This window comes from Euprymna scolopes, chromosome 4 (assembly GCF_053919585.1).
Source record: "Euprymna scolopes isolate OS-2025 chromosome 4, ASM5391958v1, whole genome shotgun sequence".
Lineage (NCBI taxonomy): Eukaryota > Metazoa > Mollusca > Cephalopoda > Sepiida > Sepiolidae > Euprymna > Euprymna scolopes.
The window spans coordinates 14,941,179-14,957,053 of record NC_136485.1 but is presented as its reverse complement, the minus strand read 5'-3'; the positions used below and the strand labels follow the sequence as shown (position 1 = coordinate 14,957,053).

Genomic DNA, 15,875 nt, shown 5'->3' with positions numbered 1-15,875 from the left:
GATGCAGACATGTTTATGACTTGGAGGATGTGATGCAGACATGTTTATGACTTGGAGGATGTGATGCAGACATGTTTATGACTTGGAGGATGTGATGCAGACATGTTTATGACTTGGAGGATGTGATGCAGACATGTTTATGACTTGGAGGATGTGATACAGACATGTTTATGACTTGGAGGATGTGATGCAGACAGTGGTGATTGTTTCCAGTCGCTTAACATATATTTATGGTTGAATGATCAAATTGTTATGTTACAAGTTTTCAGGAAACTTCGTTTCTGTTTTTGAGATGAAAATTTCGTTGAAAATGGTTATGCTTTTATTTTGATCAAAATACTTTTAACAAATCCCCTTGAAATGAAAGACCCACAGGGTTACATTCAAGAATTGTAAAAATTTATGAAATCCTTCAATATTAAATGTTAGTTGGACTAACAAACTTATCAATAAGGAAGGCCTTAATCTTATGGGTCAATTAAAACTGATATTGCTTGACCTGGGGCTAAAACGCATATGGGTGATGTCATCCATAACAAACATTTTATTCGGAAGAAGAACAAAGGAAAGACAGCTGACTTATGAATATTAACAAAATGTTGATGTCAACTAGATCAATTTAACACAAGAGAACAACGTTCATAGAAATGGTACGCAAGTTGGTTGTCGTAGACTTAAACTTTACTGAATTTAATTGAATTTTGTCTTTTACTAAGAATTGCCAATCTCAAAATCAATTTATTTCAAGAGTAAGGAGCTTGAATTATGAAAAATGGAAAAAAAAAAAAAGATATAATCATACAGATTTTCTTTTTTCTTATCTCATTTTATATAAACTCTGGCAATCAGAATTTGTTCACGTTTCACCTGCACCTATTGACATTGGATGAAACAACAACAATATAAACTTAAATATGGATAAATTTTGACTGGAATTAAGATTTTATAAATTCTATTAAACTTTACCTCAATTGATTTAACCAAAATGTTTTGTAAATTGTGTTCTTCTCATTCCAGGTTCAAGTTGCCATAAAATGTCTGAGCCGGGATCGCATGCAAAATGGGGTCCCAGAATTCTTAAAAGAAGCCAACATAATGCAGACAATTGACCATGAGAATATTGTACGTATGTTTGGTGTCGTCCTTGACAAAGACAATTCTCTCATGTTGGTGAGTATAAAGTTAGCTCTCAAATTGTTTTTTTTTTTTTTTTTTTTTTAAAGATATTTTATAAACGTTATAACACTTGTCAATTGTTTTATATCTTGTAAAATTAAACAAAAAAATTATCATACACTTAGTTATTTACGTAAGAGTTAAAATTCTTAACTATATTAACAAAAACAATTATAAATATTTTTGCTCACATATAAATACAAGAAAGCTAAACGTAAATGAAGAAATGATTGAAGTTTTGTTTTAATAATTATCGAAATGTTTGTTGCCATGAATTCAATTTCAAGAAGGTATTATTACTGTCTATTGTCTTAAGGGAATACATATTCGTATACTGACTTAAGGGAATACTCCAAGGAGCTTTGCCACAGGCTTGAAAACAAAATTCTATCACTTATGGTCTTAATTGAGTCTCTCAGCTGTCAAGAACAGTATACTTTTTATCTTTGGCCTATCTCTATAGTGGTTATCCTTTTAATATTTCTTCAATGAAATTTTTATATACTTTCTTAACATAGCTGGAGTCTGGTTGATTGGAATCCAAAACACGTCAATTTCTTAATTTCTGAATTTTTGAGATGAGGATTATTGTTCGTATTATTTTTGAGATGAGGATTATTATTCGTATTATTTGGATTCATCAAACTACTGTTGTCATCTTGAGTGTCATTTTCATAACGTTTTGGTCGATGTAACCGACTTTCTTCAGGTATATCTTGTCAAACTCTGGAATGTTTCTGTTAAACTTGGGAATTTCGAACATAACCCTTTATTTACTTCACAAAGTAGCATGTTCTTGTTCTATCAGCCATGAACAGCACATATGCTGTTACTGAGTAGACCTAGTGTAGAATTTAACACAATGTTGGAACTGTTAATTATAAATAATAGATAATATATACAGTAATAAGTAAACAAAAAAAATATACACACACACACAGTAATATATAGTAATAATAATTAGTAAAAAAAATGGTGATAGTTATAAATAGAAATAAAATAGGTTTAAAGCTCCCAAAATTAGTACTAGAACTGTCCGCAATTAATGGAAAAGTCAATTGTAAAAGTGATATTCTGAAAGTTGAAGGTTTAATTTTCAGTATGGGCGACCGAAAAATACAATTGCAAATTACTTGGCACTTCTGTCCATTCATGCTACCCCGTGAAGTAAATAAATTTTGAAATTCCGTCCAAATTCCAGAGTTCGACAGAAACATTCCTAAGTTTGACAAGATATACCTGAAGAAAGTCGTAGGCTACGGTTACATTGACTGAAACATGAAAATGACACAATGAGAACTGTTTGTCTTTCTCTTTTTTTTCCTTAACTATATCGCCGATGAATCTGTTAATATTAATCTTTCTGATATATGCATTTCTTGTGCAAAATTACTAAATTACAGTTTCATTTCAAATACATTGAGCTTTCTTCCGTGTCAATATAGTCCATGTTTGACTTACATATATAACAATAGTTTTCTTCTTACATATGTAAGAGTGTAGCGGAACTAAACAACAACAAAAAAAATGAATAAAAGAAATACAGAAAGACTTGAGGATTTGTAACTGGCTGGAAGTCAAGGCTAGAAGCGCGAGCATGCTCAGTACAACTCATAGTCTCTCACGAGTTCTATATGCAAATTAACCAGTTAAGCCAGGTGTATATATTGAGTGATCTTAGCAGTTGGGCAGTTTGGTTTCTTTTTGACCTTTGTAGTTGGGTAGTGCTATGGTGCGAAGTAGAAGAATAGATAACTGATTTGCGATTAAGGGGGGTGGTGGTAATGGTATAAAATTACATTTATAGTCCAATAAAAATGCCCATCTTATTTCGTAAGCTAAGTGTTTTCATATTTTTAATTTGTTTTCTCTTTGGAATTTAGGTAACGGAGTTGGCACCAATGCGTTCTCTCCTTGAATGTCTGAAAGAACCATCATTACGACTTGACTTTCCAATTCCACGACTTTGTGATTTTGCCCAGCAAATCTGTGATGGAATGGCTTATCTTGAGAGTAAGCGCCTCATTCACAGAGATTTAGCAGCACGAAATATTCTTGTATTTAGCAAGAATAAGGTAAGTACAACGTTTTGCATTTTATTGGCTAAATTTGACAACATTTTGATTCACCAAATAAAAATGAAACAAAGAAAGGGATGAAGAATTGATCTAAAAAAGATGAATTTGTTTTTTTTTTCTTGAGGATTCTTTTCTTTTTCTATTCATTAACCAAAGGTAAGAGGTCAAGCGTTTTTGATATTTTACAAGTTTTCTCACGATTCAGTGGATCAACTTTCTCCAAACTCTATTTTATACAAATACTGCTCCATCACTTTGCTTCCAAGTCTTTGATCGATCAATTTTGTGAGGATGAATCTCCATGCTGAACAATGGTTTATTCATGAGTTGGAATGTACCATATGACCCAATTCCGTTCAAAGAAACATGGTTCTTTTCTTTCTCTTCCTTCACTGTGACATCACCTCATGCACCGGCTTGGTCATTTGCATATGTGTCTTGTTGCTGCTATATGCATATCACCAGCTGTTGCAGAAAATCTCATCACCCATAGCAAAAATGGCTGCTTTTGTACACATGAAGTTTTTTCGTATATGTTTTACAATAAGTCTTCAGTTAAAAGCTCAACAAAGAGGATGAGGAGGAAGGTATTTCACTCGACTTGTTCCAGTGGTTCTCTGTCAGCTGCTGATCGAGCCCGAACAAACCACTGAAATCTGGGTCAAAAGATGCATAAGCATCCAAATGTCATATAGAAAACCTCTGATATAAATATAAACAGTGAAAGCAGCTAATTACTGCATCGGTTCATCTATATATCTATAAAAACAGAGATTTGTGTGCCACAGATGATTTCTGATTGGTTAATCCAATAATCACATCTCCTAAAAAACTATGGTTCCTACGCTCTTACCTTTACCATAAAATATTATGGCTTTATTTATTGTCCATCTTGGAAGGGTTTAATTTTTTCATAACTTGTTATTTACAAATTAAAAAAATACGAAACTTACACAATCTAGCAATCCAACCTACGACATCACGGCCACCATTCTGGTGCTAGCCGCAGACACGTACACACAACACGAAAACAATGTTTTGAAAATCTAGAAAAAATTATTTTTCCTGAAATTTTTCAATATTTAAAAATAAATTATGCCGGCTGATAAAATTTTAAAACTTTTTTTTAAAGCTAGAAAGATAAAATTAAAAAATACTTATTTTTTATATAAAACGCGCGTTCACTCGTGGTCTTTTCATTTCGGGTTTGTATTACTGTACACATAGATTCGAAAAAGTTGTCAAAAAACAAATATATAACAAATAAATGTTATTAAAGGCAAGATAAGTTACTTTTCTACCAAACTGGATATATTTTTCGTGTTTTTATTCAATGTAACATATTTATTCAGCTCGAAAAACGGGTTTGTATTACTGTACACATAGATTCGAAAAAGTTGATAAGATACGAAACAATATGCATAATATAAACACTGCACGAAAACACGCGCACACACGCACACACACTCACGTCCACTACCGTCCTTGGCTACGTCACGTTGTTATGGCAACACGATAAACACACAGTAAATTTAATTTTCTTCATTTCTACGCAAATATTACGCAAATATAAATCATATAGAATATCTGTATGAATATAATTACACGTAATAGTTAAATAAAGATGATCATCGTATAAGAGAACCGAAAAAAAAAAACTAATAGGGAATTAATTAAAAACGATAAAAAATATACACATTAGCTAGATCTTTTGTAGATGAATGCAATTCCACGACTCATAAATAACAAAGTTGTATTTTATTTTTAAATAAATAGAAAAAAAGGGGTGTTGATAAGACTATCAATACACACAAAAAAATATAGATTTATTTTTGGGTAAAGTTCCCCCGGGTTTTCCTTTCACTTCAGTAAATAATGGTCTTTTGTTATATATATGGCGTACTATTATCCTTATATATATGATGTTTATGTTTATATATATATATAAGTGATAGTGTCTGTGTGTGTCTGTGCGTCTGTGTGCATTTCCCTACACTAAAACTCTGTCAATTTTAAGCCTACAGATTCGAAATTTGATATACAGGGTACTGAGATTTGGGAAAATCGATGTGATAGGTTTTTGACATAAATTTGGCGATTAAGTGGTCAATATTCAACAATTTGACCTTTGAGAACTCTACCAAACTCCTCCTACAATTTAGGGTCTAAACACGTGATATTTTATATATAGATTCCTTGGACATGGATCTAACTTATTAAATTTACTTGATCCCTAAACAATAAATGTTAAGAGGTCATAATAGGGGTCAAAGTTTAAAAAAATTGACCGTTTTTTTTTTTTTTCCTCAGCATACACTTCAAAACACCTGGCCAACGCCGGGCACCGATTGCTAGTTAATTATATAAATAATGAATAATTTATTGTGAGTGTTACGTAATAGTATGTGCATAAAATTAAAGTTAAAACTGTTAACTTGTGTGTTTTCACAGAACCTTTGAGTTTGGCAGTACTTTGTGCAAAAACACTGTCCTACCATGTTTCGGTTTTTAAAAGCAGGGGAGATAATCGACAGTGACTATTGTATAGTTTTCTGTCATCAGTTTTATTTAAAATGTTTTTCTGATTCAAGAATTGATTTGTTCCAACCTGTGCCTCTTGTTTTGATGTGTTGAATTGATCTGGTATGGCAGAGGCTTTTCTTTGAATCTTGGTGAATCTCTTAAGGTTTATATATATTTTACAAGTTTAAGGGAATTTCTCATTTTTCGGCTTATTTTTCAATTTTATTACGAAATGTTTATTGAAACTTTCATCTTACTTAAAACAGGGATCTTGGTGCTTCACATCTTAAAAATGTCTGCTTATTTTTGATTTAGAAAAAGCAAATTTCCATTTAAATTTCTACAACATCCCATGGAAGTAAGTTCTGTGCTTTTTAGTTGATCTCCCCACCCTCTTTAAATAAGGAACATCTGATTTCTGCTAAACCTTCTTTTGTTTCAGTTTGACTGAATTTTGATTTTTCTTTTCTTCCCTTTCTCTGTCTCGTCTTGCCTTCCTTTACCCTCTCATAACAGTTATTGCTGAAAACTGAAAATGTAATTTGTCATGAACGCTAAGGTTTCAAATAATGAGTAGTGGGGAGTAAATAACTTTAGCTTCATCAATTTTGACTTTTAGTTGCAACTAACTGGAATTATTTAGAAAAAAAAATGTAACTTTTTGAGCTGCCTTTTTCCATACGGACGCACTCGTACACATTTTAAACAGAAGCATGACAGACTTATTGTTTATCACATCTCTTGCAGAGTTGTGTGGAAGTATCTAAAAATAATTGAAACTCTTGTTCAGCATAATCACGTTGACATACTGGTTCCTGCTGGATCACCAAAGTTAAGCAATGTTGAACCTGGTCAGTACTAAATGAGTGACCATTTGGGACTTCCAGGTGCTGTATGTGCTCTCCGCTTATCTCGGCATTGTTTGAATTTAATAGTTTACATCAATTTACATGTCAAGATATGGTGCACATGGTTGACTACAATTTATACATAAATCTTATTAGATACTTGTATGTTTTACGATAACACTGATAGAAATTTGAAATAACATTGATAGAAATTTGAAATAAACCAAAATTATTTTCTGCATTTAATTCTTCAGATAAAAGTATTATTTCATCTAGCATGAACCTATTTCTACTAACAGACGAGGTAAAAACATCCGGGTAAAGTCTAAAGACTTCACCTTTCGATTATTTTTGTCTATTCTCAAGCAAATTCCATTTTTATATTTTAGAGTTACCAAGGGAAGAATGTAGACAAATTACAAAAATATTCTTTTGCAATTAAATGTCTGCTAATGCCGTTTGCTTGTGTGAAAAGAATAAATTTAAAAGTTTCATCAAGATTTGGTATAGGCAAGTGGCTCGTTTAGTTCGATGGTGAGGAAACAATGTTTAAAATTAACTATTTTATTTACAGTCAGCAGATATGAAGAATAGCATTTTTTATGGCCCATTTTGGTCATTTTTTTAATTACTTATTTTTTTAAGTATGAAAATTTTAAAACTTGAATCATTTAAGAATGTTAGCAAAACGAAATAGCTTTCTAACATCTAATTAAGTCAAATCAAAAGCAAAATTCCATTTTGCAACAAATCTCTTTTTGTTTATGCTATAAACAACTGTAAGGGTATTCATAATTGGTATCAGTTTTAGAGTTGGATTGGATTGAGGAAGCAATCTTTGTCCTTATATAAATGCAGTATTTGCTCTAAAACTGATACCAAGTATGAATGCCCTTACAGTTGTTTGTGGCATGAATAAAAGGGACTAACACTGTTAAGAATGGGTCCTCAATTTATGACTTCTAAAAAGAGATAATTCTCTTAAAATCCATGATGTTAGTTTGTAACCTTTTTCCTCTTTAAAAATAAAAATAAAGAAAAGTTTTTATGGTATAATATATATATGGTATATATGTGGCAGAAAATACTCTACATCAAAAATCACATAAATTTATAAAGTTGTTCTATTTTTATAAAAAAAAATCATTTTTAAGCAATTAATGGCTATTCTTATCTCCTCCTGCTGGTTAAAAATGTTTTCATAAAATATTTGCAGAAGTTAGAATTATTTAGAATTATCTCCCTTGTTCTGCAAAATAACATCAACCATATCATTTTTTTTAAAATTTTTTTTTTTTTAAATAAAACAATTAGATAAATACATGTGCATTTTGGTGTCTGGTATTTTCTTTCTGTCACAGATACATACACTAAATTTTTTTTTTTTTTTTGCATGTAGGAGGGGGTATGAATTTGCACCAAATCATACATTCAAATCACAAGTTGAAATATGTTAGCTCCTTACATCAAGTGGCTTCATGCCTTGTCTTGAGTGATTTCCATAAAAAAAAAAAACAATATATAACAAAGATTCTTTTTAATGCAATTCTGAATTTTTGAGATGAGATGTGAATTTTGAGATGAGATGTGAATGTTTGTATTGTTTTGATTACTTGTACAATTATTCTCATTTTGGGTGTTACTGGCATTTCGGTCGTTGTAAGCTACGACTTTCCTCGGGTGTTAAATCCATGTTTCCTTTTCTCTACTAACCCAAAGTCCGAATTCTTGCAATGCAGAGCTAACCCACCTTTTCTTTAGGGAAAAAGAAGGAAGGATTTAACACCCGAGGAAGATCGTAGGTTACAACAACCAAAATGTTGTGGTAATAATACTCTTTTTATTCAACAAATATTTGATGGTTAAAAAACTAAGAAATAATAAACCTATCATCACCTTTGTCATCCATACAAAAGTTATTTTCTATTTTCAAAACCCATCTAGATTGGAGGACCTTAATTTAGTTTTAAAATTAATCCAAATCTGGGAAATCAGAGATTGCGCCTTCAATTTGTTTGTTCTTTAAAAAAAAAAAATTAAAAAAAAACTTATTCGCATCTTAATTATTGACTGAATATTTTATCAAATTTTAACTTTTGAATCTTTTATTATTGTCTTCTTTTTTTTTTATGTTCTACAAAATTTTGTGCAGCGTTTTGCTTTTATCTGTTGGCAATTTTAGTTTCTGCACATTTAGTGGTGGTATAATAGAAGGTATTAAACACACAAGCGACTGCACCTCTATTTGGCCTGTCAAGTAGCTGGGAAAATGAGGAAGGAAAAAAAAGAAAAACTTTATAGGTGTGTTCTTTTATATACATGTGACAGTAATTTGCATATGAGGGGAATAGTGGCTGCAAGGATGATGAATGGTAGAGAACAGTTGAGTGTTTGGCAGTAAAGGGAACATGCCGAATTTAAGAAGTTTTGCAAATGTCATGGAAGTGCTGTCAATTATTTTTTTATTACAGAAACAGACTAATCATCAAAAAATAAATTTAGATATTGGAATTTTGCTTTCAGAGTTTTTATCTTTTATTTATAATATTTAATCTGCATTTTTGGGTTGCTTTTTCATCTGAAAATGAAAATCCTCAGCTTATAATGATATTAAAACGTTACTCTCATTTTCTTTGAAGGTAAAAATCAGTGATTTCGGTTTGTCTCGAGCGCTTGGGGTTGGTAAGGATTACTACCAAAGCAATTTTACTATCAACCTAAAGCTGCCCATCGCTTGGTAAGCAATTTTGGCTTTTATTTTGATATTATTTTTTTAACTTTTTTTTTTTTATATAAATGATAAAAAAAAAAAATAATTTTTAAAATTTGAATCGCTTTACTATAACTTTGTTTTGTGTTTTTAAATTTATGAAGATGACCTAATTATTAATGGATAAGTCTATAAAAAAAAAAGATGTGGACATTTTTTTTTTTTTCATTATTTAAATTTTCTGTTGTGGGTAAATGATCTCTTATTTACTTTTCCTTTCTCACAGAATAGGTGTTACTAGTCTTTCTCTACTCTTATTATTTTTATAGAAGATGCTTCACTGACCTCCAATCTCTGGTGTCTCTATGTAAGACATTCACAGCAAGAACTTGTTCTATCACAACTACAAAGAACTTACCTTTAGTCTTCCATTTGCTTAGCATCAAAATAATGATGAATACACAACACATAACTATGACTAAAGTCAATAATAAATTTCTTTTCTACTTACATGTATAAGGTTTTGTGTTTTAACATATTTTAACAATATTTTTCTTACAAATAAATGTAGTTTAATCCTGTCGGGTATAAAAAACTGATCACAACATAAATATACAACACAACTATAACCAAAGGCAAGAATAAATAACTCTTTTGATTAAACGAAAAAACTTATTACTTACATGCCAAATTAAAGAAATGATTGCAACATAATTATTACTGATTTACAAGTCATTTTCATTAAATTAAAATCTCTAGAAAAAAGTGAAACCTTGCTGTAGTTTTATTTCTTGTAATAATATCGCAAGCAATTCTCCATATTTGTCTACAAAAAAGTTTTTTTTAATTCATGGTCTGATCTGAACTAATATTCTGTTGATTATTGTATTGAAGGACAGCCTCATTCTAGTTGTTTGCTTATGTGATGAGAAGATTCTTATGTAAAGGCTGATGTTTTCAACTACCATGGAATTTCCATGGGTTCAGCTAGTATTTCTTAATATACTAGCCTGGGTGCCCGGCGTTGCCTGGGTGTTTGGAAGTGTGTGTTAAGCAAAAAAAAAGTGCTAGCAGGCAGGCAGACTAGAACCTGTGACATGAAGGCGGAAAAGAAAGGGGAGGTGTGTGTAAGGGTGTTGAGCAGAAAAAAAAATAGGAGTAAGCAGGCTCGAACCCGTAACACGGCAGAAGAAAAGGAGATGGAAAAAACAAATGGTCTTATCGATGCACCCACTGCGATTGTGACGTCACAGGCGGTCAAAATAATGTTTTTTTTTATACGACATCGTTGATGCGAGATTTGAATGACTTGCCAAAATGTCCTCCTTGTAGAAAAGTGCCCAGTTGAGGGTGAAGGAATTAATGTTTTTAGCCAATTTTTCGATATTAGTTGTCCTGAGGGTCGAGCTTCAAAAGGATACTGATCTTGTGAAAATATGTCACCTCTGTCAAAAGTTTTAGGCAGACATACATACAAACATACATACATTTAAACAAACAGGTGAGATTTATATAATAGACTAGCAGGGGGGCCTGGCGTTGCCCGGGTGTTTGTAGGTGTAAAGAAAAACAAAAAAAAAAGTTTTGATAGGTAGGTTCGAACCTGAAGCTTTGAGGTGAAGGCGAAAAAAAAGTCTATCATCTTACCACGATGCTAAGACGGCAGAAATGTTAGAATGGTTGTAATTAAATGATTAAAAAGTGAGTGAGTTCACACAGGTGCCTAAATTTAATGAGGTCAAACATTACGCCATAGGGGAATGAAATCATGCACTTAACCTTGGCTGCAAGCCAGTTATTTGTTTGTTTCCCCAAAATGTTGGGGAAAACCAGCCCCCTACAAAAAGGGGAGTGTCCAAATGAATAGCAATTGTTTGATATGACGGTTTTTCCCCTGCATTGATCAAAGCTAATTGCTTTCTCGACTTCCCCAACGAGAAAGCCAAGGAATCGACTTTGTTTCTATTAGTTTCACTTTATTTATACTAAAAAGCCAAACAAACACATGGGACCACAGGATAGCATGAGTTTTATATAATAAAAGTCGCTCAAATAAAAGCTAGAGATGACCTCGTTTCGTAAATTGGAGATATTATAATCTAGGGAGTATATAAAAAGTTGTAAGAATGAGACCCCCCCCTCAGCCCATGCTGGACATACAAAAAACACACACAACACACTTTGGCTTTTATATAATAGAAAACAACTGAAATAATAATTTACATTAATAATGGGGACATTAATTAAAGCTGCTACGTGTGCTCTGAATTAGTGCAAGGGACATAACTCTTTTGGAAATATGTTACTTCCCTTTTCTAGGTCTGGTGCTACCAGATCAGGCTGCCCTGTGGCTTCCTGAGATGAAATGCACCTACATTGACGTTTTTTTTTTTGTTTTCTGATCTTTTTTGTAAAACTTAATTATGTTCTGCAAAACCAAAAACAAAAACAACAGCCTTCCCCCCCCCCCTTTTTATTTTATTTTTTCCTGCCTTACTCCCGGTCCTGGATATGACCTTAAACTACATCCGATGGTGAGGTCTGGCTTACGGGCTTGGGGAGTGTGGAGCCACCTCTTAATTGCCATTGCTCCCAGGTCCACCCTGACCCGGAGTGGTAGTACCTGTTAGGGTCCCAACTATGGGTTAAATAGAAACAGATTTTAAAAAGGAAAAGAAACAACAAAAAAAGAAAGAAAAAGAAAACAAATATATTCTATTAAATTATCTATTTATTTATTTATTTTTTTGCCCTGTCGGTAGGGCATGAGAACAAACCGACTGTCCCCCTGCAGAGAGTAAAAATCCCTCAATGGGGCAACCAGTTAGCCGTGGGTTGCTACCCGTAAAGTCTTAGGACGTGATCCTGGTGATTGAGCGAACCTAAACCAGGATACATAGAAGTTTAGGCACCGCAACACATTACTTTGGCCCTTACTTCGATTAGACGGGCGGTCGGAGAGGCCCGATCCGACCAATCGGCCAGTCACGCCAAGCCCCACCATATATTGCCCATTCCAAAAACCCACTACTAATACAACACATCCCCCCTCTCCCACAAATAACCCTACTCCCTAATATATGATGGAAAGCGGTGGCTGAGGGTCAATCGATTAGGTGTGAATATCGATGACGAGGCTGTAAACCCCTCAGGATTGCTACAGATCCCATAGCAATATCAAGAGAGAACAGATAATCATTATGATACCACCAAAGTCGGTTATATCATCATTGTATCCCTGTAAAGGCTGGGCGAATAGGTTTCCCCCCAGGCTCTTCCCAAATAGGACTCCGAGGTGGGTGGGGAACAAAGATGACGAAAAAAGAAAACAAAATATATGGCTTATTCCTCCCAAAAACCACCCAACCACCCAAAGAGAACCCACTCTGATGTCTCTGACATCAGTAGCTTTGACGAAGAGACGATAAAACCAAGGAACTCAACATTCGTAGTAATAGAATCAATGGAGGAAACTCCTTTGAGCAAACTATCACCTTTTAAAATTGAAAAAAATCTTAAAACTCTAAAACCAAAGTCTATTAAAAAACAATTTAACGGCAGCCTACTAATAGAAACCCATAACGAAGAACAAACTAAAGAAATATTGAAACTAAAATTATTTGAAAACATCAAAGTCAAATGCTACAGACATCCAACCCTAAATACCTGCAAAGGAGTAGTGAAAAGCCACGAACTTGCACTTTGTCCCTTGGAGGAAATCCGGACAAACTTACAGAAACAGAATGTGTTAGATGTTCGCAGAGTTCAAATTAAAAAAAACGGTGAGAAAATCGATACCAATACATATATACTAACTTTCGATTCCCTCACCATACCCAAAGAAGTGAAAGTCGGATATATGAAAATAAATGTAGAAATTTATATTCCAAACCCCCTCCAATGCTTCAAGTGCCAGAAGTTTGGACACCATCAAGATCGGTGCACACGATTACCAGTGTGTGGAAGATGTGGAGAAAGTGGCCCACACATTGACTGCAGAAAAGATTTCAAGTGTGCCAACTGCCTGGGAAACCATGGCGCTGGCTCTAGATATTGCGAAATATGGAAAAGAGAAAAAGAAGTGACCAAACTAAAACATATAAAGAATATATCCTACCCAGAGGCCAGGAAAATCATCGAAACTAAAACATATGCAGATGCAACAAAAAAAACTAATCCAATCAACAATCAAAATGGTCATATACATGTAACGGATACAACTGACAAGAAAATTGATGTCCTAAGCAAACTAATAAAGGAAATGAAAGAACTATTAGAAGAAATGAGGAAAATGAATAGTGCAATGTCTGCAACCAATCCAAGGATAATATTAAGTAAAGACACTACTGAACCACAAAAAGAAACAAAACCACAAACCATTTCTACAAAAACAACCGAACAACCATCAAACACATCACAAGCCAGAAAAGAATCAAAAATCCCCCCAGACAAAAAAAAAAACCAAACAAAAACAGGAAAAGAAAGATCCCGATCTATATCTCGAACAGGGACTCCGACAGAAAATAGATTTGAGGGATTGGAGACGATGGAAGTTGAACACAATTCCAAATGATGAACAAAATATTACAATGGAATATCAGAGGGATAAAAGCAAACCAAAATGAACTCACATTATTAATAACAAATATGAGCCCAGCACTTGTCTGTCTACAGGAGACCTTTCTGAAAGAAAATAATACCATCAACATAAAACACTACACATCTTACAACTACATAAATAAAGATACGGACAGAGCTTCTGGAGGCACATCAATACTTGTGAAGAATGAAGTCCCTCAAAGACAAATGAATATAAACACAAACTTGCAAGCAATTGCAGTTTCAGTGACTCTACATAGAACTATAACACTTTGCTCAATATACATCCCTCCAAAAGATACAATCAACGAAACTGAGATAACTCAATTAATAAAACAACTCCCTAAACCCTTTTTTCTACTAGGAGATCTCAACAGTCACAATGTAATATGGGGAAGTAAAGAAACAAATAAAAAAGGAAAAGAAATAGAAAACATAATAAATAAAAATAATCTATGCCTCCTTAATAATCAAAACTACACCTATATGTACCCAGCAACAGGTACTTTCACCGCCATTGACCTTACCTTATGTGATCCTTCCATATATATGGACTATGACTGGAAAGTACACAATGACACCTGTGGGAGTGATCATTTCCCAATCATCCTGGAAAGTCTAAGTACTAGCACTGAACAAAAAACACCCAAATGGAATCTACATAAAGCGGATTGGGAAGACTTCCAGGAACAGTGCAAAAACCAATTAATTATCGAAAAGAATGATGAAGATGACCATTTGAACTACTTCATTAAAACACTCACAAACATAGCAAATAATACCATACCGAAAACAACCAAAACCAACAATCACAACAAACCTTGGTTCACAAAAGAATGCAGAAAAGCCATCAGAGCTCGACGAGCTGCCTTGAGAAAATTCGAAAAGTATCCAACAAGCGAAAATCTGGATTTCTTCAAAAACAACAGAGCAAAAGCCAGACGAATCATAAAGGAATCCAAAAGAACAACCTGGAGAAATTATATATCCAAAATTAATGTGAATACCAAGGCGAAAACAGTTTGGAACATGATGAGGAAAATAGAAGGAAAGTGTAGTAGTACACCAATATCCCACATCTCTAAAGGCAACAAAATATACACCGATCAAAAAGACATTTCCAATAACCTGGCAGATAATTTATCAAAAATTTCATCATGTGACAGACAAACAGAGAAATTCAAAAAGATTAGAGAAAAGGAAGAGAAAAAGAAAATTCTATTTAAATCACAAAATACTGAAAAATATAACCAACCTCTTACCTTGCCTGAATTAAAAGAATCGCTAACCAAATCCCATGACACAGCTACAGGGCCCGATGAAATTCCATATGAAATCCTCAAAAAACTTCCAGAAGCCTCAATGAAATACCTACTTGAAATTTTCAATATTATATGGTCCAGTGGAAACGTACCCGAGACCTGGAAAGAGGCCACAATAATACCAATCCCCAAATCTGAAAACTCAAACATCCAATCCCAATCAAGTAACGTCTCAGATCCATTGAATTTCAGGCCAATAGCTCTAACAAGCTGCATTTGTAAGACCATGGAAAGGATTATAAACAAAAGACTAATCTGGTTCCTGGAAACAGAGAATCTTATTACAGAATTTCAAACAGGATTCAGGAAAAACCGAAGTTCAATAGACCACATAGTCAGACTTGAAACCTTCATCAGAGAAGCCTTTGTAAGGAAAGAACATTTAACAGCAGTGTTTTTTGACATGGAAAAAGCCTACGATACTGTGTGGAAGTACGGTGTTACAAGGGATCTGAAGGCGCTTGGACTAAAAGGCAGAATGCCAATTTTTATTGAAAATTTTTAAAAAAATAGATGGTTCAGAATAAAGGTTGGCACAGCTCTCTCGGACTTGAAAGAACAAGAGAATGGAGTACCTCAAGGGAGTATACTGTCAGTGACCCTGTTCAGTATCCGAATT

The 15,875-nt window shown here is 33.5% G+C and overlaps 1 protein-coding gene across 6 annotated transcripts in view; it reads left to right on the top strand.

Moving 5' to 3' along the window:
• LOC145266716 (activated Cdc42 kinase-like) overlaps positions 1-15,875 on the top strand; it is a 386,827-nt gene that overhangs the window by 298,206 nt on the left and 72,746 nt on the right. For all 6 annotated transcript variants that reach the window (XM_080122649.1, XM_080122646.1, XM_080122648.1 and 3 more), the window contains 3 exons: positions 1,018-1,170; positions 3,060-3,251; positions 9,265-9,362. In XM_080122649.1, the coding sequence (XP_079978775.1) occupies positions 1,018-1,170; positions 3,060-3,251; positions 9,265-9,362 (443 nt within the window). The remainder of the gene's footprint in view (positions 1-1,017; positions 1,171-3,059; positions 3,252-9,264; positions 9,363-15,875) is intronic.